The following is a 21644-nucleotide window of genomic DNA, read 5'->3' as shown; positions in this document are numbered from 1 at the left end:
CTTTAACCGTTAAAGGAAATACACATAGGCTGTTATACATTAAAAAGTATTAGTAAGTTCATAGTATGTGAGGATCTTAAAAAACATCTAAGGTTAAAAAGATCATGCATTCTGTATTAGTTGATAGAGATTGATAACATTCATATAATTGTGTTAAAAAGTTAAAATCCATCAAGCGTACAAAGGGTAAGAATTGTAAAAGGAATGTGTAAACGTTATATTGATTACTTTATTTTGTGGTGCCTAATTGAAGAGGAAAAGTGTTCATCTGTGATCTATTAAATGCTCTTAATCTATGAGCCTGAGATCGATTGCTCTGGTCTCCACCCAAGTTCGCGGGGATATCGCGGTCTTTTCCTTATTGCAGTAAAAGTTCTCAGTGAGGAAACAATACCGTATCACTCTCATGATTATTTCTCCCCTTTTTCAGGTACGTTATTGATGATAAAACAGAGTCATTTAAATGTAATAACTCGCTAACATGTCAAGAGTGTTTAAGGTGTGTCTTAGTAACATCTTGAGGAAGTTAGAGTTAAGTTTGCAGAGAGTAATATGAGCCCTGCTCGGTTGCAGCGAAGGCTTGCTTCGTACTGAGAGTAGCTGCCATTTTATGTCGATCGTGAACGAACATGTGCGTTGTTAATAAGATATTTTGCGGTGTTATTTATATAATGGTTTTTCAAACACTTTATTGACTGTTGATAAATTGAGTTATGGTTTACTGAGTTAAAGCTTTGTGCTTGACAGTTATATTGAAATTAGTGTATGTTTCAGTGAATTACAGTGTATACTGTTGTGACTTGAATAAGCCTTGTACCCTACAACACTAGCTCTTTCCTGTAGATCTGTTGTTCTGTAAAATGTGTTACTTTTGTAAAATGATTGCAGTAAAAGTTCTCAGTGAGGAAACAATACCGTATCACACTCGTGATTATTTCTCCCCTTTTTCAGGGGCGTAACAATCTTAGGGAATACTGACTGAAGATGTTCCTCCCTACGAGGCCCATGAGACTGTGTAGGGATGTGATTTGAATAGCACTGTGACTGAAGATGTTCCTCCCTACGAGGCCATGAGACTGTGTAGGGATGTGATTTGAATAGGACTGTGACTGAAGATGTTCCTCCCTACGAGGCCCATGAGACTGTGTAGGGATGTGATTTGAATAGGACTGTGACTGAAGATGTTCCTCCCTACGAGGCCATGAGACTGTGTAGGGATGTGATTTGAATAGGACTGTGACTGAAGATGTTCCTCCCTATGAGGCCCATGAGACTGTGTAGGGATGTGATTTGAATAGGACTGTGACTGAAGATGTTCCTCCCTACGAGGCCATGAGACTGTGTAGGGATGTGATTTGAATAGGACTGTGACTGAAGATGTTCCTCCCTACGAGGCTCATGAGACTGTGTAGGGATGTGATTTGAATAGGACTGTGACTGAAGATATTCCTCCCTACGAGGCTCATGAGACTGTGTAGGGATGTGATTTGAATAGGACTGTGACTGAAGTAGTGGGATGTTATTTATCTATTTTTGTATTTTGTTTTGATATCGTTGTCCCCCCTCCCTTTATCCGCAATGGACATGTATTTCTTTCTACAGTTTACTAACCGTACAGTAGGTGGCGGCAGACACGTTATATTTGTGTAAATGTCAGTATACCTTCCTGTAGCTCAGTTGGTAGAGCATGGTGTTTGCAACACCAGGGTTGTGGGTTCGATTCCCATGGGGGGCCAGCACAGAAGAAAAAAAAAATGTATGAAATGTATGCATTCACTACTATAAGTCGCTCTGGATAAGAGCGTCTGCTAAATGACTAAAATGTAAAAAAAAAAAAAAAATGTAAAAAGAAGATGACGCTGTTGTATTGTCGTTGTGGGGAACAGGAAGTTCCGGGTAGTTAACGACAGAACTGTGCTTGTATTTCGATAGGGGTTGTGTCCGTTTCGAATGTATTATTACGGGTATGTAATAGCACGTTTAAACTTTCTAATGTCGAAATAATATATAATATGCTAGGTAACAAATCCGTCAAGGTATTATCAAGTTTGGTAAAGGTTTTAATTGTATGTGTTGTTTTGGGGTCAAACCGAGGGAGTGAAGAACGTGATTAGAAACGATTTTACAAGTCACATAGCTAGACTTTGGGTTTGTCTGAACATAAAGTAATTTGCTAAAGATTCCACTTATTTGAGTTCGTTTTTACTTGTTCTTGGTTTTGTGTAAAATGTTTATGAGCTGGTAAATAGCCTCGTCCGAACCATCCTGATCTCGCGAGTTTACATACACTGTTTCGTTAATGTAAGCTCGCGAGATCAGGATGGTATGGAGGAGGCTAGTCAAATGGCGGCTTCAACGGTTTCGGTCGTCTTTCTAGGAGTTTGCTCGTGGTGAAATGGCGACATGAGGCTGTGTGATGGAGTGTCAAAGTAGAGGGAAGCTAACTGAAGTTATCCTTCACCATTTGGAGAGAGAGACCAATTGCATGGAATGGCATCGATTAATGCAGATGAATCAGAGCACGTGTCAAACTCATTCCATGGAGGACCAAGTGTCTGCGGGTTTTCTCTCCACCTTTGTACTTGATTAACCTCTGGCGCGATATTCAAATACCTTAGAAATGCTATTACTTCAATTTCTCAAACATATGACTATTTTACACCATTTTAAAGACAAGACTCTCGTTAATCTAACCACACTGTCCGATTTCAAAAAGGCTTTACAACGAAAGCAAAACATTAGATTATGTCAGCAGAGTACCCAGCCAGAAATAATCAGACACCCATTTTTCAAGCTAGCATATAATGTCACAAAAACCCAGAAGACAGCTAAATGCAGCACTAACCTTTGATGATCTTCATCAGATGACACTCCTAGGACATTATGTTATACAATACATGCATGTTTTGTTCAATCAAGTTCATATTTATATCAAAAACCAGCTTTTTTACATTAGCATGTGACTAGCATGTAACTAGCATTCCCACCGAACACTTCCGGTGAATTGACTAAATTACTCATGATAAACGTTGCAATCAAGGTGTCCGATTTTAAAATAGCTTTTCGGTGAAAGCACATTTTGCAATATTCTGAGTAGATAGCCCGGCCATCACAGGCTAGCTATTTTGACACCCACCAAGTTTGGAACTCACCAAAGTCAGATTTACTATAAGAAAAATTGGATTACCTTTGCTGTTCTTCGTCAGAATGCACTCCCAGGACTTCTACTTAACCTGTTGGGGGTAGGGGGCAGTATTGATACGGCCGGATAAAAAACGTACCCGATTTAATTTGGTTACTACTCCTGCCCAGTAACTAGAATATGCATATAATTATTGGCTTTGGATAGAAAACACCATAAAGTTTCTAAAACTGTTTGAATGGTGTCTGTGAGTATAACAGAACTCATATGGCAGGCAAAAACCTGAGAAGATTCCTTACAGGAAGTGCCCTCTCTGACAAGATCTTGTTGTTCTTGTCTCTGTTTATTGAAGACTGAGGATCTTTGCTGTAACGTGACACTTCCTACGGCTCCCATAGGCTCTCAGAGCCCGGGAAAAAGCTGAATGATATCGAGGCAGCCCCAGGCTGAAACACATTTGCGCTTTTGGCAAGTGGCCGATCAGAGGACAATGGGCTTAGGCGCGTGTACGAGTCGACCCCATGTTTTATTTTCTTTCGTCTTTTTACCTAAATGCAGATTCCCGGTTGGAATATTATCGCTTTTTTACGAGAAAAATGGCATAAAAATTGATTTTAAACAGCGGTTGACATGCTTCGAAGTACGGTAATGGAATATTTAGAATTTTTTTGTCACGAAATGCGTCGTGCTCGTCACCCTTCTTTACCCTTTCGGATAGTGTCTTGAACGCATCGAACAAAACGCCGCTGTTTGGATATAACTATGGACTATTTGGGACCAAACCAACATTTGTTATTGAAGTAGAAGTCCTGGGAGTGCATTCTGACGAAGAACACCAAAGGTAATCAAACTTTTTCTAATAGTAAATCTGAGTTTGGTGAGTGCTAAACTTGCTGGGTGTCTAAATAGCTAGCCCTGTGATGCCGGGCTATCTACTGAGAATATTGCAAAATGTGCTTTCACCGAAAAGCTATTTTAAAATCGGACATATCGAGTGCATAGAGGAGTTCTGTATCTATAATTCTTAAAATAATTGTTATGCTTTTTGTGAACGTTTATCGTGAGTAATTTAGTAAAAAAAAAATGTAAATTCGCCGGAAGTTTGCGGGGGGGTATGCTAGTTCTGAACGTCACATGCTAATGTAAAAAGCTGGTTTTTGATATAAATATGAACTTGATTGAACAAAACATGCATGTATTGTATAACATAATGTCCTAGGAGTGTCATCTGATTAAGATCATCAAAGGTTAGTGCTGCATTTAGCTGTCTTCTGGGTTTTTGTGACATTATATGCTAGCTTGAAAAATGGGTGTCTGATTATTTCTGGCTGGGTACTCTGCTGACATAATCTAATGTTTTGCTTTCGTTGTAAAGCCTTTTTGAAATCGGACAGTGTGGTTAGATTAACGAGAGTCTTGTCTTTAAAATGGTGTAAAATAGTCATATGTTTGAGAAATTGAAGTAATAGCATTTCTAAGGTATTTGAATAACGCGCCACAGGATTCCACTGGCTGTTACGTAGGTGGGACGATTTCGTCCCGCCGACCCTAGAGAGGTTAAACAACAAATGTTGGTTTGGTTCCAAATAATCCATAGTTATATCCAAATAGCGGCGTTTTTGTTCATGCGTTCAATACACTATCCGAAGGGTAAAGAAGAGTGACGCGCCCGGCGCGTTTCGTGACAAAACATTTCTAAATATTCCATTACCGTACTTCGAAGCATGTCAAATGCTGTTTAAAATCAATTTTTATGCGATTTTTCTCGTAAAAAAGCGATAATATTCCGACCGGGAGTCGTTGTTTTCATTCAAAGACAGAGAAAGTAAAATGGGCTCTTCACGTGCACGCGTGCGCCCGTCTCATTGTTCTCAGATCGACCACTTACCAAATGCGCTACTGTTTTTCAGCCAGTAACTGCAGAGTCATTCAACATTTTGGCGCCTTCTGAGAGCCTATGGGAGCCTTAGAAAATGTCACGTTACAGCAGAGATCCTTTGTTTTGGATAGAGATGACAAAGAAGGCCAAGAAATGGTCAGAGAGGGCGCTTCCTGTTTGGAATCTTCTCAGGCTTTGGCCTGCCATATGAGTTCTGTTATACTCACAGACACCATTCAAACAGTTTTAGAAACTTTAGGGTGTTTTCTATCCAAATCAAACAATTATATGCATATTCTAGTTATTGGGCAGGAGTAGTAATCAGATTAAATCGAGTACGTTTTTTATCCGGCTGTGCAAATACTGCCCCCTATCCCCAACAGGTTAATGAATTAAGGTCACTAATTAGAAAGGAACTCCCCTCATCTGATTGTCTAGGTTTTAATTGAAAGGACAAAATAAAACCAGTGGAGACTCGGCCCTCAATGGAATGAGTTTGACACCCCTGAAACAATGGAAATGGAGAGAGAGTTTGAGAAGCAACAGCTGTGCTGGAATGCGATCAATGTGGGGAACAGTTCTGATGATATGGAGCGGGAGGATGAGGGCCTAGAATGTGAATGGTCTGTAGTGGAAAGACATAGGAAGAACAGAGATAATGATACTGGAAGCAGTGGCGCATGTAGTATAGAAACTCTAAAGAGGCCCAAGGTAGGGAGCTATAGTAATAATGTGTCACAGTGGAAAGTTGGGATGGTGTTTGAGGAGACCACAGGGCCTCATTTACACCCTATCTGATTAACCAAGGCCATAAAGAGAGGTGAAGTTAAACTGGGCCGCATCCGTGTAAATAAGAACTTGTTCTGAACTAGCCTACCTGGTTAAATAAAGGTGAAATGAAAAATTGAAAATGGTAGATTGTTAATATCTTGTGCTAGTCAGGTTCAGCAAGGGAAGATTTTTCAAATAGAAAAACTTAATAGGATGAAGCTCAGAAGCCATGCTAAATTGAAGGGAGTAATCTCTGAGGTCCCAATACCTATGTCCATGGATGATCTTGTTAAAGAACATGTGAAGGGAGACAGTGGTTGAAGCCTAAAGGTTGATCAGTAGGAAAGAGGGTTAATTAAGTTAAAGCTTATCAGTGCTGTTGAGTTGTTGGAAGGTTTTGATGGAGCTTCCATGGTTGGTCCTGTAGTAAGAGGACCTACTGTCAGACTGATGGAGCTTCCATGGTTGGTCCTGTAGTAAGAGGACCTACTGTCAGACTGATGGAGCTTCCATGGTTGGTCCTGTAGTAAGAGGACCTACTGTCAGACTGATGGAGCTTCCATGGTTGGTCCTGTAGTAAGAGGACCTACTGTCAGACTGATGGAGCTTCCATGGTTGGTCCTGTAGTAAGAGGACCTACTGTCAGACTGATGGAGCTTCCATGGTTGGTCCTGTAGTAAGAGGACCTACTGTCAGACTGATGGAGCTTCCATGGTTGGTCCTGTAGTAAGAGGACCTACTGTCAGACTGATGGAGCTTCCATGGTTGGTTCCGTAGTAAGAGGACCTACTGTCAGACTGATGGCGCTTCCATGGTTGGTCCTGTAGTAAGAGAACCTTCTGTCAGAACTGGTCTTCCTACTAGTCCAGACATGGTTTCGAGGCCTGTTCAGAAATCTTGCGCCCATAAATGTGCTGTGACAAAGGATACTTTAATATTGAATAAAATGTACTTCATAGCTTACATTGGTAAGGTTATCAACAACTTGGATTGTGTAAAGCAGAAATACCAGGTTTAAAGTTATCTTGTAAACTTCAGCAGAGTTGTTGGTGGTAACAGATGTTACTGTTGGCATGGTTTTTGATAAGCTGGATAACCTAAGGGTGGATTGTCTCAGCATGATATAAATCCCAATGTTTGCAAACACAGAAAGGGATCTATTGATAAAGTTTATTAGGGGTGTTGGATGGTTTTTTGGGAAAGGGGAGGGTGTGGTAGAAGTTAATAGGGATTTCTTGGTTTATTTTATTAGTACAGAATTAGACAGACATGCACCTTAAACGTTTGTTTACATACCTACAAGATACCATAGGCCTGCATCAACTGACTTCAGTGCAGGTAGTGCCTCATCAGAGAGAGAATATTTCAGTAGCACTACAGTTTTGAAGCTGAATGTAATGATTATCAGTTCTTTACATGTGTACTAATATTCAGACACATTCAGTTGTTTCTATATTTATCTGTAATTCAGGGTTTTCACACGGGCTTAAAGTAAATAAATATTTGTGCTTGAAAAAGTACTTACTAAGTCTTTGAATTTGACTTGCCACTCTACTAACCCTGATAATTCTTACTATGGTGTGAATGGGAAATAAAATTGTTTTTTGTGAGTGAAATAATACAGTGAAGAGAAGGTTATTCATACATTTTTTTACATAGTACTGCCTACAACATACTGCAACCTTGTACTAAATGGTTTTTGAGTCATTTATGCATTTATGTGAATTTAGGAAATCTACTATAGATTAAGTGCACTTATGTTGTGAATTTTAAAATGTGTACTTTGTGTCTAATGTGAATGAATGTTTTGTCAAGGATTAGCTACCTGAGTTAAATTGAACAAGAAAAAAGAGAAAATATTTTTACAAAATAAGGTGCCAGAACTGTCAAGTAAATATCTTTTGTGTCCGTTTGTCTTTATTACTACAGGCTGACTCGGATTAAGTCTGAGGCCGGTAACATCAACAGTGAGGACAAACCCAGCCTTCCACTCTCCTTCCACACTGAGTAGAAACCTTCAGTCACTGGGTCCTGATTGTGACAGTGGAGCCCAGTTTGCACTGCAGGATCCAGAGATGGCATCAGTGAAGCTGGAAGACTGCAGTCAAACACTGGAGCTGAATGTCAACATTAAAGATGAAGAAGAGGAGGAGAAGATTAGGACAACTGTTAATCATGGTAAACAGCTGGTTCTATCTATAAGTTATCTTCATAAATTAGACCTCCATAAGTTATGACCCAGTCTATTGCTAGGTTGAATTCTGTAATTCTGACATCACACATCCCTGAACAACTCAAGACTTCACAGCGAAGCAACATTTTTTAAAACTTGTAACGCCTGCCTATGCCCACACATTGTCTCAAGAACGTTGGAAATGTTTAATACCCTCGATCACCAAGTTAGGCATACCTCATTTCAAAATAGACCATGACATCATCACTGTCAATATTGAATTATAATTCTTCATGTTTTACCAGTGAAATGACCAAGCTGCTTCTGCATGCCAATCGTTTGATCTCAATCAATTTCATGGGAATATGCATTTAAAACTTCTTAAATTACTGTTTGGTGAGCAAATTAGAGCAGATGGTGTTAAATTATATAGACTTCCTGTATTTTGTTTTAATCAAAGCACATTCTGCCTAATGGCGCGCGCTGTTGAGTTTGGGACGATTCAGCAAACCATCCTAAAATCTCGTAAGGAAATTAGGTGTTGCTTTTGTTGTAACAGTAATGTTATGCTATAATATTTGGTTATGTGGACTACTAATTAATCATTAGGTGATCGTCCAAGACATTGATCTAACTTTACTAAACAAACACCATTGTGGCAGCTCATCGCTCCTTCAGCACTACACCCCTGCAGTCTGCTGCACCGAACTAGCGATTGATGCTCACCTGGCCTACTCTTTTGCCTCGCACAACATTTGGTGACGCAGAAACGAGAGAATATGTTTGGCTGTTTTTATGAAAATCTGGGGATATTTGGCCACGGAAACATTTCTGGTTGGTCTCAAGGAATGTCACACAGGGAGACTTTTTAAAACAGGATTGAGTGAAGTAGCAGCTAATGCTCATGGAGATCCTAACAATTATTATTATTATTGTTATCCTTTATATAACTAGGCAACTCAGTTAAGAACAATTCTTACTAAGAATGACGGCCTTCCGGGTAACAGTGGGTTAACTGCCTTGTTGAGGTGCAGAACGACAGATTTTTACCTTGTCAGCTCAGGGATTCGATCCAGCAACCTTTCGGTTACTAGCCCAACGCGCTAACCACTAGGCTACCTGCCGCCCCTTAAATGAACCGTAACTCAGTAAAATAGTTGAAATTGTTGCATGTTGTGTTTTTATTTAAGAACAATATACATACAAGACGCTGGTGAAGAGCTACAACAGGAAGTAAATAGCCCTATTAGACTGAAAGATAAAGGAATTTCATCAACCTTATGAGCTCCCGAGTGGCGCAGCGGTCTAAGGCACTGCATCTCAGTGCTAGAGGTGTCACTACAGACACCCTGGTTAGATTCCAGGCTGTATCACAACTGGTCGTGATTGGGAGTCCCATAGGGCGGCGCACAATTGGCCAAGTGTCGTACGGGTTTGGCCGGTGTAGGCCATCATTGTAAATAATAATTTGTTCTTAAATGACTTGCCTAGTTAAATAAAGGTTAAATGTAATTTAAATACTGCTCAAAAAAATAAAGGGAACACTAAAATAACACATCCTAGATCTGAATGAATGAAATAATCTTATTAAATACTTTTTTCTTTACATAGTTGAATGTGCTGACAACAAAATCACGCAAAAATAATCAATGGGAATCCAATCTGGATTTGGAGTCACACTCAAAATTAAAGTCGAAAACCACACTACAGGCTGATCCAACTTTGATGTAATGTCCTTAAAACAAGTCAAAATGAGGCTCAGTAGTGTGTGTGGCCTCCACGTGCCTGTATGGCCTCCCTACAACGCCTGGGCATGCTCCTGATGAGGTGGCGGATGGTCTCCTGAGGGATCTCCTCCCAGACCTGGACTACAGCATCCGCCAACTCCTGGACAGTCTGTGGTGCAACGTGGCGTTGGTGGATGGAGCGAGACATGATGTCCCAGATGTGCTCAATTGGATTCAGGTCTGGGGAACGGGCGGGCCAGTCCATAGCATCAATGCCTTCCTCTTGCAGGAACTGCTGACACACTCCAGCCACATGAGGTCTAGCATTGTCTTGCATTAGGAGGAACCCAGGGCCAACCACACCAGCATATGGTCTCACAAGGGGTCTGAGGATCTCATCTCGGTACCTAATGTCAGTCAGGCTACCTCTGGCGAGCACATGGAGGGCTGTGCGGCCCCCCAAAGAAATGCCACCCCACACCATGACTGACCCACCGCCAAACCGGTCATGCTGGAGGATGTTGCAGGCAGCAGAACGTTATCCACGGCGTCTCCAGACTCTGTCACGTCTGTCACGTGCTCAGTGTGAACCTGCTTTCATCTGTGAAGAGCACAGGGGGCCAGTGGCGAATTTGCCAATCTTGGTGTTCTCTGGCAAATGCCAAACGTCCTGCACGGTGTTGGGCTGTAAGCACAACCCCCACCTGTGGATGTCGGGCCCTCATACCACCCTCATGGAGTCTGTTTCTGACCGTTTGAGCAGACACATGCACATTTGTGGCCTGCTGGAGGTCATTTTGCAGGGCTCTGGCAGTGGTCCTCCTTGTACAAAGGCAGAGGTAGCGGTCCTGCTGCTGGGTTGTTGCCCTCCTACGGCCTCCTCCACGTCTCCTGATGTACTGGCCTGTCTCCTGGTAGCGCCTCCATGCTCTGCACACTACGCTGACAGACACAGCAAACCTTCTTGCCACAGCTCGCATTGATGTGCCATCCTGGATGAGCTGCACTACCTGAGCCACTTGTGTGGGTTGTAGACTCCGTCTCATGCTACCACTAGAGTGAAAGCACCGCCAGCATTCAAAAGTGACCAAAACATCAGCCAGGAAGCATAGGAACTGAGAAGTGGTCTGTGGTCACCACCTGCAGAACCACTCCTTTATTGGGGGTGTCTTGGTAATTGCCTATAATTTCCACCTGTTGTCTATTCCATTTGCACTACAGCATGTGAAATTTAATGTCAATCAGTGTTGCTTCCTAAGTGGACTGTTTGATTTCACAGAAGTGTGATTGACTTGGAGTTACATTGTGTTGTTTAAGTGTTCCCTTTATTTTTTTGAGCAGTGTGTGTATATATAAGGACATCAGTCAATTGAAATGAATTAGGCCCTAACCTGCAGATTTCACATGACTGGGCAGGGATGCAGCCATGGGTGGGCCTTGGAAGGCATAAGCCCACCCACTTGGCAGCCAGACCCACCTCAGGTCCTGGGCTGAAGTTGTTACACGTGGTCTACGATTGTGAGGCCGGTTGGACGTACAGCCAAATACTCGAATACGACGTTGGAGGCAGTTTATGGTAGAGGAATTAACATTCAATTCTCTGGCAACAGCTCTGGTTGACATTCCTGTAGTCAGCATGCCAATTGCACGCTCCCTCAACTTGAGACATCTGTGGTGTTGTGTTGTGTGACAAAACTATACATTTTAAAGTGTCCTTTTATTGTCCCCAGCACAAGGTGCGACTGTGTAATGATTATGCCGTTTAATCAGCTTCTTGATATGCCACACCTGTCAGGTGGATGGATTATCTTGGCAAAGGAGAAATGCTCACTAACAGGGATTGTAGACATATTTTTTCACACAATTTGAGAGAAATAAGCTTTTTGTGTGTGAATTGTTTTTTTTCAGCTCATGAAACATGGGACCAACACTTTACATGTTGCATTTATATATTTTTCTGTGTAGTTAGGCATTACTGTCCTCTCCATGTTCGGCTGGAATTTAGCCTGAAAAGGATTTGAGAAATATGATATAGGCCTACGTCTCGTTTTGCGCTGCACAGAATATCAGATCTCAACAAAGATTGGAGAAGTGTTGAACATAACCAGTAGACTACCACATCCTGATGATTTATATCTGATACATATATGTTTAATATTTTTATATATGAAGTTGTAGAAACATCTCAAGGATGATCAATGGAAACAGGATGCACCTGAGCTCAATTCAAAAGTTTGGGGTCACTTAACACCAGTCTCAACGTCAACAGTGAAGAGGCGACTCCGGGATGCTGGCCTTCTAGGCAGAGTTGCATAGGCCAGTTTTATTGCTTCTTTAGTGAGCACCCCGTTTTTCAGCTATGCTAACATAATTGCAAAATGGTTTTCTGATGATAATTAGCCTTTTAAAATGATAAACTTGGATTAGCTAACACAACATGACATTGGATCACAGGAGTGATGGTTGCTGATAATGGGCCTCTGTTCTCCTCAGTAGATATTCCATAAAAAATCTGCCATTTCTGGCTACAATAGTCATTTACAACAATAACAATGTCTACACTGTATTTCTGATCAATTTGATGTTATTTTAATGGACAATTTGTTTTTATTTTCTTTCAAAAACACGGACATTTCTAAGTGACCCTAAACTTTTGAACAGTAGTGTATATTTAATATTTTTTATATATCAAGTTGTAGAAACATCTCAAGGATGGTCAATGGAAACAGGATACATCTGAACTCAATTTTGAGTCTCGTTTTATTTTTGTAATTTTTTAAAATAAATTAGCAAACATTTCTAAACCTGTTTTTGCTTTGTCATTATGGGGTATTGTGTGTAGATTGCTGAGGATATTTATTTATTTAATTTTAGAATAAGGCTGTAACATAACAAAATGTGGGAAAAATCAAGGGGTCTGAATACTTTCCGAGGGAACTGTCAGACCCCTTCCCATTTTTCCCATTTTGGTACGTTACAGCCTTATTCTAAAATTGATTACATGTTTTTCCTCGTCAATCTACACACACTACCCCATAATGACAAAGCGAAAACAGGTTTAGAAATTTTAGGGACCTCCGACTGGGGTGAAGGTTCACCTTCCAACAGGACACCGACCCTAAGCACACAGCCAAGACTACGTAAAGTGGCTTCGGTACAAGTCTCTGAATGTCATTGAGTCGCCCAGCCCAGAGCCCGGACTTGAACCCGATCAAACATCTCTGGAGAGACCTGAAAATAGCTTTGCAGAGACGCTCCCCATCCAACCTGGCAGAGCTTGAGAGGATCTGCAGAGAAGAATGGGAGAAACTCCCCAAATACAAGTGTGCCAAGCTTGTAGCTTCATACCCAAAAAGACTCGCTGCCAAAGGTGCTTCAACTAACTATTGTGTAAAGGGTCTGAATACTTACGTAAATATATTATTTCAGTTATTTCTAAAAACCTGTTTTTGCCCTTGTCATTATGGGGTATTGTGATGTCATTATGGGGTATTGTGATGCCATTATGGGGTATTATTTGTAGATTGATCAATTTTAGAATAAGGCTGTAATGTAACAAAACGTAGAAAACATCAAGGGGTCTGAATACTTTTCGATTGCGTTGTAGATGTTATTTCATGCTACTGAGACTTGTATGGATGACACCAGTATTGCCAGCATTTGTTTTATTCACTGGGTTATCTGGAGTGCTCAGAGTGTAGACTAAGGAAGTGAAGTAGACAAACTGACAGTGTTTTAAAGTTCTATGAAATGAGTCTGTGTAGTTTCTAACCCTTGTGATGTTGAGTGGAGGATGATATAGCTCATCATTTTCACGACTTTTGCCTCTTTTTAGTTTTTGACTCCTACCCAGTTTTAGAATAGATTTATTCCCATACATCCTACTGAAATTATTACATACACTACCGTTGAAAAGTTTAGGGTCACTTAGAAATGTCCTTGTTTTTGTAAGAAAATTACTTTTTTTTTGTCCATTAAAATAACATCAAATTGACCATTAATACAGTGTAGACGTTGTTAACCTTTTGGGGGTAGGGGGCAGTATTGACACGGCCGGATAAAAAACGTACCCGATTTAATCTGGTTACTACTCCTGCCCAGTAACTAGAATATGCATATAATTATTGGCTTTGGATAGAAAACACCCTAAAGTTTCTAAAACTGTTTGAATGGTGTCTGTGAGTATAACAGAACTCATATGGCAGGCAAACACCTGAGAAGATTCCTTACAGGGAGTGCCCTCTCTGACAAGATCTTGTTCTTCTTGTCTCTGTTTATTGAAGACTGAGGATCTTTGCTGTAACGTGACCCTTCCTACGGCTCCCATAGGCTCTCAGAGCCCGGGAAAAAGCTGAATGATATCGAGGCAGCCCCAGGCTGAAACACATTATCGCGTTTGGATAGTGGCCGGTCAGAGTACGCTGAGACTCAGGCTCGTGCACGAGGGCACGAGAAGTTTTTATTTTCTCTCTCTTTGTACGTATACACGCTTTCCCGGTCGGAATATTATCGCTTTTTTACGAGAAAAATTGCATAAAAATTGATTTTAAACAGCGGTTGACATGCTTCGAAGTACGGTAATGGAATATTTAGAAATGTTTTGTCACGAAATGCGCCATGCTCGTCACCCTTATCCTTTCGGATAGTGTCTTGAACGCACGAACAAAACGCCGCTATTTGGATATAACAATGGACTATTTGGGACCAAACCAACATTTGTTATTGAAGTAGAAGTCCTGGGAGTGCATTCTGACGAAGAACACCAAAGGTAGTCAAACTTTTCTAATAGTAAATCGGAGTTTGGTGAGTGCTAAACTTGCTGGGTGTCTAAATAGCTAGCCCTGTGATGCCGGGCTATCTACTGAGAATATTGCTAAATGTGCTTTCACCGAAAAGCTATTTTAAAATCGGACATATCGAGTGCATAGAGGAGTTCTGTATCTATAATTCTTAAAATAATTGTTATGCTTTTTGTGAACGTTTATCGTGAGTAATTTAGTAAAAAAAAAATGTAAATTCGCCGGAAGTTTGCGGGGGGGTATGCTAGTTCTGAACGTCACATGCTAATGTAAAAAGCTGGTTTTTGATATAAATATGAACTTGATTGAACAAAACATGCATGTATTGTATAACATAATGTCCTAGGAGTGTCATCTGATTAAGATCATCAAAGGTTAGTGCTGCATTTAGCTGTCTTCTGGGTTTTTGTGACATTATATGCTAGCTTGAAAAATGGGTGTCTGATTATTTCTGGCTGGGTACTCTGCTGACATAATCTAATGTTTTGCTTTCGTTGTAAAGCCTTTTTGAAATCGGACAGTGTGGTTAGATTAACGAGAGTCTTGTCTTTTAAAATGGTGTAAAATAGTCATATGTTTCAGAAATTGAAGTAATAGCATTTCTAAGGTATTTGAATAACGCGCCACGGGATTTCACTGGCTGTTACGTAGGTGGGACGAAATCGTCCCACTGGCCCTAGAGAAGTTAATGTTGTAAATGACTATTGTAACTGGAAACGGATGATTTAAAAAAAAAAATGGATTATCAACATAGGTGTACAGAGGCCCATTTATCAGCAACCATCACTCCTGTGATCCAATGGCATGTTGTTAGCTAATCCAAGTTTATCATTTAAAAAAAAACGAATTTATCATTACAAAACCCTTTTGCAATTATGTTAGCACAGCTGAAACTGTAAAATGGTCCTTCTTTAGACTAGTTGAGTATCTGGGTCATTTGTCGGTTCGATTACTGGCTCAAAATGGCCAGAAACAAAGACCTTTCTGAAACTCGTCAGTCTATTCTTGTTCTGAGAAATGAAGTCTATTCCATGTGAGAAATTGCGAAGAAACTGAAGATCTCGTACAACGCTGTGTACTACTCCCTTCACAGAACAGCGCAAAGTGGCTTTAACCAGAATAGAAAGAGGAGTGGGAGGCCCCGGTGCACAACTGGGCAAGAGGACAGGTACATTAGTGTCTAGTTTGAGAAACCGACGTCTCGCAAGTCCTCAACTGGCAGCTTCATTAAATAGTACCCGCAAAAACGCCAGTCTCAACGTCAACAGTGAAGAGGTGACTCCGGGATGCTGTCCTTCTAGACACTATTCTGGTTAGCGAGAGTTTGCTCTGTTCTGTGAAGGGAGTAGTACTCAGCGTTGTATGAGATCTTCAGCCTTTTCCAGCTACAATACTCATTTACAACATTAACAATGTCTACACTGTATTTCTGATCAATTTGCTTTTCTTTCAAAAACAAGGACATTTGTAAGTGACCCCAAACTTTAGAATTTATTCATTTATTTCACCACTAATGGTAGTGTATTTATTTTACCTTTATTTAACATCCTTAGAATACTGGTTATTGTCCGGAATTTCGGATGACTGACGTGCCCAAAGTAAACTGCCCAGAAGCTAGGATATGCATATACTTGATAGCATTGGATAGAAAACACTCTGAAGTTTCTAAAACTGTTAAAATAATGTCTGTGGTTATAACAACTCATATGGCAGGCAAAAACCTGAGGAAAATCCACCCAGAATTGTACTTTTTTGAGGTCACAGGTTTTTTCAATGCTTTCCTATGGCATATACAAATGGATAGGACCCAGATTGCAGTTCCTATGGATTCCACTAGATGTCAACAGTCTTTAGAAAGGGTTTCAGGCTTGTTTTTTGAAAAATGAATAACTATTTGTAGTTTTTCCAAGGTGTCCCCCATTAGAAAAGTAGTCATGTTGCAAGCATCAACGAGAGTGCGCACTTCGTTATTTATCTTCGCTATTGAACACACTATTCTCCGTCTTAAATATTATTGTTTATTTATATATTAGGATACCTGAGGATTAATTAGAAACATAATTTGACTTGTTTGGATGAACTTTACCGGTAACTTTTTGGATTCGTTTGTGTGCATGTTGAACGAGTGAATTACTGAATCAAGCGCGCCAACTAAACTGACATTTTTGGGATATAATGAAGGACATTATCGAACAAAACGACCATTCATTGTGTAGCTGGCACCCTTGGAATTGCAATCAGAGGAAGATCTTCAAAGGTAAGTGATTTATTTAATTGCTTTCATTGATTTTGTGACGACTGTGGTGGTTGAAAAATTATTTTGATGCGGGGCGCTGTCCTCAGATAATCGCATGGCATGCTTTCTCCGTAAAGCCTTTTTGAAATCTGACAACGCAGTTTGATTAACAAGAAGGTTTTAAATGATGTAAGACACTTGTATTTTCATGAATGCTACCTGTCACCCGGTATGGCCAGAAGAGGACTGGGTCACCGCTCTGAGCCTGGTTCTTCTCTAGGTTTCTTCCTAGGTTCCTGCTTTCTAGGGAGTTTCTTGTGGCCACTGTGCTTCTACATCTACATCATTGCTTGCTCTTTGGGGATTTTAGGCTGGGTTTCTGTTAAGCACTTTGTGACAACTACTGATGTAAAAAGGGCTTCATAAAATAAATTTGATTGACATGTATATCACAGCAACTGACTGGTTCTTCTGATGTTCACACAGGACACCATGTTGAGACATTCTCTACATCCAGAGAGCAACAGCAGGAAGATCACAGAGCGAAGAGGTCTCATCACTGCCCACATTGTGAAGAGATTTTCCCATTTCTATCAAAGCTAAAAGTACATCTAAAAATACACACAGGAGAGAAGCCTTTCTTTTGCCCTGACTGTGGAACTAGTTTCTCTCAACTTTTCAACTTAAAAAGACATGAACGTATACATACAGGGGAGAAGCCATACCCCTGCTCTGACTGTGGAAAATGTTTTAAAACATCAACTGAGCTAAAAGTTCATCAGAGAACACACACAGGAGAGAAGCCTTACGTCTGCTCTGACTGTGGACATTTTTTTAAAACATCAACTGAGCTAAAAGTTCACCAGAGAACACACACAGGAGAGAAGCCTTTCTTCTGCCCTGAGTGTGGAACTAGTTTCTCTCATCTTTACAACTTAAAATCACATGAACGTATACATACAGGAGAGAAGCCTTACTCCTGCTCTGACTGTGTAAAATATTTCAAAACATCAAATCAGCTAAAAGTTCATCAGAGAACACATACAGGAGAGAAGCCTTACGTCTGCTCTGACTGTGGAACTAGTTTCTTTCAACTTTCCCACTTAAAATCACATGAACGAATACATACAGGGGAGAAGCCATACTCCTGCTCTGACTGTGGAAAATGTTTTAAAACATTAAATGAGCTAAAAGTTCATCAGAGAACACATGAATGAGAGAAGCCTGCTTACATCTGCTCTGACTTTTGTGTGAGTTTCTCTCACGATAGCAACTGTCGGGTCGCGTCAATTCAATCTGGTATGGGAATAAAACAGTTAACACAGAGTAACTTCTGATTTCTTTGTACTTTAATTAATGCAAACACATTTATGGTAAATATGATGTTCGTATATACGGGCTCGCTGTGTCACCACACAGGGCAGACAAAGAACTGAGTTACACATCCTTTGCTTTTCATTAAATACTCTGACAGAGATAGTTCCCACTCACTGCTGGCCTGTCAGAGGGAGGATGAGCGTGGTTTAAACTTACTCATCCTATCGTTGGCGTGCAGGTTGGTCCCAACCTCGAGACGCCTCCTGTTGCCGGGCGTAGTTATTATCTTTGGCAGTCGATTTATCTTGTGACTGCACAATGCACAGTTCTCTAAAACCCCGACACCCTTCCGCATATACATTTCACCCATATCCTGCCCTTATATTTTAACAAGCTTTTCCACATCCCTGATTCACAGCATCTGCATTCTTTCCATATGACTCACCATCACATGAGCCCCTTCCTCTCACACAGCAGTATGCTCTTATCATATAGAGTATAAACTTAATATTATAGCATAGCTTCTTTGTTATATTATATAGGTTATGCAAACAAATAGTTGGTCAAACCCTAACACAACTTAACCTCTCTCGGGCAGGTGGGACGCTATCGTCCCACCCACGGGACACACGATTCAACAGCCAGTGAAAAATCAGAGCGCCAAATTCAAAAACCACAAATGTCATAATTCAAAGTTCTCAAACATACGACTATTTTACACCATTTTAAAGGTATACTTCTCCTTAATGTAACCACATTGTCCGATTTCAAAAAGGCTTTACGGCGAAAGCATAAAGTTAGATTATGTTGACAGGTACAACACAAGAAAAACCACACAGCCATTTTCCTAGCAAGGACAGGCGTCACAAAAACCAGAAAAACAGCTAAAATTATGCACTAAGCTTTGACGATCTTCATCAGATGACACTCCTAGGACATCATGTTACACAATACATGCATTTTTTTTGTTCAATCAAGTTGATATTTATGTCCAAAAACTGAATTTTACATTGACTGTGCTCAGAAAAAGACATCAAGCAATACAGATACCCGCCATTTTGGAGTCATCTAAAATCATAAATAGCATTAGAAATATTCACTTACCTTTGATGATCTTCATCTGAAGGCACTTCCAGGAATCCCAGGTCCACAATAAATGTTGTTTTGTTCGATAAAGTCCATAATTTATGTCCAAATACCTCCTTGTTGTTTGCGCGTTCAGTTAGCTACTCCAAAAAAAGTTATATTTATGTTCGTTCAAACATGTCAAACGTTGTATAGCATCAATCTTTAGGGCCTTTTTAACTTAGAACTTCAATAATATTCCAACGCTTTGCAACACAGCTACCCCTCACGTGAGTGCTCGCCAATGAACTCATGTGCTTTCCTGAGTCAACAACTTCCAACTTCCATTGTTGGCTCTCTGTTCACCATAGACGCCTCAAACAACTTTCTAAAGACTGTTGACATCTAGTGGAAGCCTTAGGAAGTGCAAAATGAACCCTAAGTCACTGTGTGTTGGATAGGCAATCACTTGAAAAAAACTACAGCCTCAGATCCTCCACTTCCTGTCTGGATTTTCTCTCAGGATTTTGCCTGCCATATGAGTTCTGTTATACTCACAGACATCATTCAAACAGTTTTAGAAACTTCAGAGTGTTTTCTATCGAAATCTACTAATAATATGCATATTCTAGTTCCTGGGCCCGAGTAGTAGGCCATTTAATTTGGGTACGTTTTTCATCCGGCCGTGAAAATACTGCCCCCTACCCTGGAGAAGTTAACACACCAGTGTATATACAACGGGGAGAATCCTTACTCCTGCTCTGTGGAGGGGTGGGCATGTAAGTCAAACGTCTAGCTAAAGGCTGCGTGTTTGAATCTCATCAAGGATGACTTTAGCATTTTAGCTAATTAACAACTTTGCAACTACTGACTACTTTGTAGCTATTACTTAGCATTTTAGCTTAGCATGCAACTACTTAGCATGTTAGCTAACCTTTCCCCTAAACCCATTTAACTCTACCTTAAACCCCTCACCCCTAACCTAGCTAACGTTAGCAACAACACATTGGAATTCGTAACATATCATACATATTACAAGTTCGCAACATATTGTATGAATAGCAATGTGTAAAATAACATACAAATTGTAGTTCATAACATACGATACGTCCTACAAGTTGTATTATACTGAACAACAATCTAAACTAAACAACTTCAAAGATTTACGGTTCGTATAAGGAAAGCAGTCAATTGAAATAGGGGGGCTCAGCCAATGGTGGGACTTCGGAGGGCATAGGCCCACTTGGGAGCCAGGCCCAGCCAATCAGCATGAGTTACTGAAGGTCTTTATTACAGACAGAAATACTACTCCCCCCCCCCCAAGACAATCCTGCAGGTAAAGAGGACCTGGGCTGCCGTGGTTACATGTGGTCTTTAGTTATGAGGCCGGTTGGATGTAATGCCAAATTCTCTAAAAGGACGTTAGAGGTGCCTTATGGTAGAGATATAAATATTGAGTTCTCTGGCAACAGCTATGGTGGACATTCCTGCGGTCATCATGACAATTACACATTCCCTAAACTTGAAACATTGTGTTGTGTGGCCTTTTATTGTCCCCAGCACAAGGTGCACCTGTGTAATGATCATGCTGTTTTATCAGCTTCTTGATATGCCACACCTGTCAGGTGGAATGATTATCTTGACAAAGGCTGAAATGCTCACTAACAGGGATATAAACAAATTTGTCCACAACATTTCTGGAATGTATTATTTCAGCTCATGAAACCAACACTTTACATGTTTCATTTATATTGGTAGGCCAACGTAACATACTAAATGGAGTGGCACGGATGTTTTTGTAACATAAAATACATTTTGCTCTGAGACCAGGTTGTCCCTCTGCAGTATTCTGTGAGAATGAGCTAGTAGATACTTTTTTATATTTGTTAGTTATTGAACCTTTATTTAACTAGGGAAGTCAGTTAAGAACAAATTCCTATTTACAATGATGGTCAAGGAACAGTGCCTTGTTCAGAGGCTGAATGACAGATTTTTACCTTGTCAGCTCAGGGATTCGATCTAGCAACCTTTTGGTTACTGGCCCAATGCTCTAACCACTAGGCTACCTTCCATCCCTAACATGTATCAGATAGAGATGGTGTGATGATCACTTTTCACCATTAGTTTGGGGGGATTGTTTTACAACTTTATTTAATGATACACAGCTTTAGAAATTAATACATGTGTTTATTAATTGTCTTTAAACTAGATTTGTTATTTTAGTTAATGATCATGAATGTGTTTGGATAACTGCATTGAAGCAAACTTTATTGATCTGCCAATGAAAAATAAAGTTACATGAATATGTACTGGTCAACCTCTTCTTCTCTTTAGTATTCAGTTCTTCATATTAGATCTGACAGCATGAATGGTTCTTATGGTTGTATTCAGTTCTTCATATTAGATCTGACAGTATGAATGGTTCTTATGGTTGTATTCAGTTCTTCATATTAGATCTGACAGTATGAATGGTTCTTATGGTTGTATTCAGTTCTTCATATTAGATCTGACAGTATGAATGGTTCTTATGGTTGT

At 40.3% G+C, this 21644-nt stretch overlaps 1 protein-coding gene across 1 annotated transcript; it reads left to right on the top strand.

Annotated features, from left to right (window-relative positions):
* Window positions 1-204: 204 nt before the first annotated feature.
* LOC106592527 (gastrula zinc finger protein XlCGF17.1-like) lies at window positions 205-21430 on the top strand. The gene is made up of 3 exons (XM_045698586.1): window positions 205-430; window positions 7722-7970; window positions 17214-21430. The coding sequence occupies exons 2-3, from the start codon at window positions 7868-7870 to the stop codon at window positions 17942-17944; spliced, it is 834 nt and encodes a 277-aa protein (XP_045554542.1). The 5' UTR covers window positions 205-430; window positions 7722-7867; the 3' UTR covers window positions 17945-21430.
* The last annotated feature ends 214 nt before the right edge of the window (window positions 21431-21644 follow it).

This window comes from Salmo salar, chromosome ssa17 (genome assembly GCF_905237065.1).
Source record: "Salmo salar chromosome ssa17, Ssal_v3.1, whole genome shotgun sequence".
NCBI classification, from domain to species: Eukaryota; Metazoa; Chordata; class Actinopteri; order Salmoniformes; family Salmonidae; genus Salmo; species Salmo salar.
The sequence above is the reverse complement of the archived record's forward strand: the minus strand, read 5'-3'. Positions and strand labels throughout refer to the sequence as shown.

What these genes read in the sequence shown, in the direction of transcription:
- LOC106592527 (XM_045698586.1), top strand. Translation starts at nt 7,868, where the DNA reads ATGGCATCAGTGAAGCTGGAAGACTGCAGTCAAACACTGGAGCTGAAT. An exon ending in TAGGACAACTGTTAATCATG is followed by an intron (nt 7,971 to 17,213) that starts GTAAACAGCTGG and finishes ATGTTCACACAG; the next exon opens with GACACCATGTTGAGACATTC.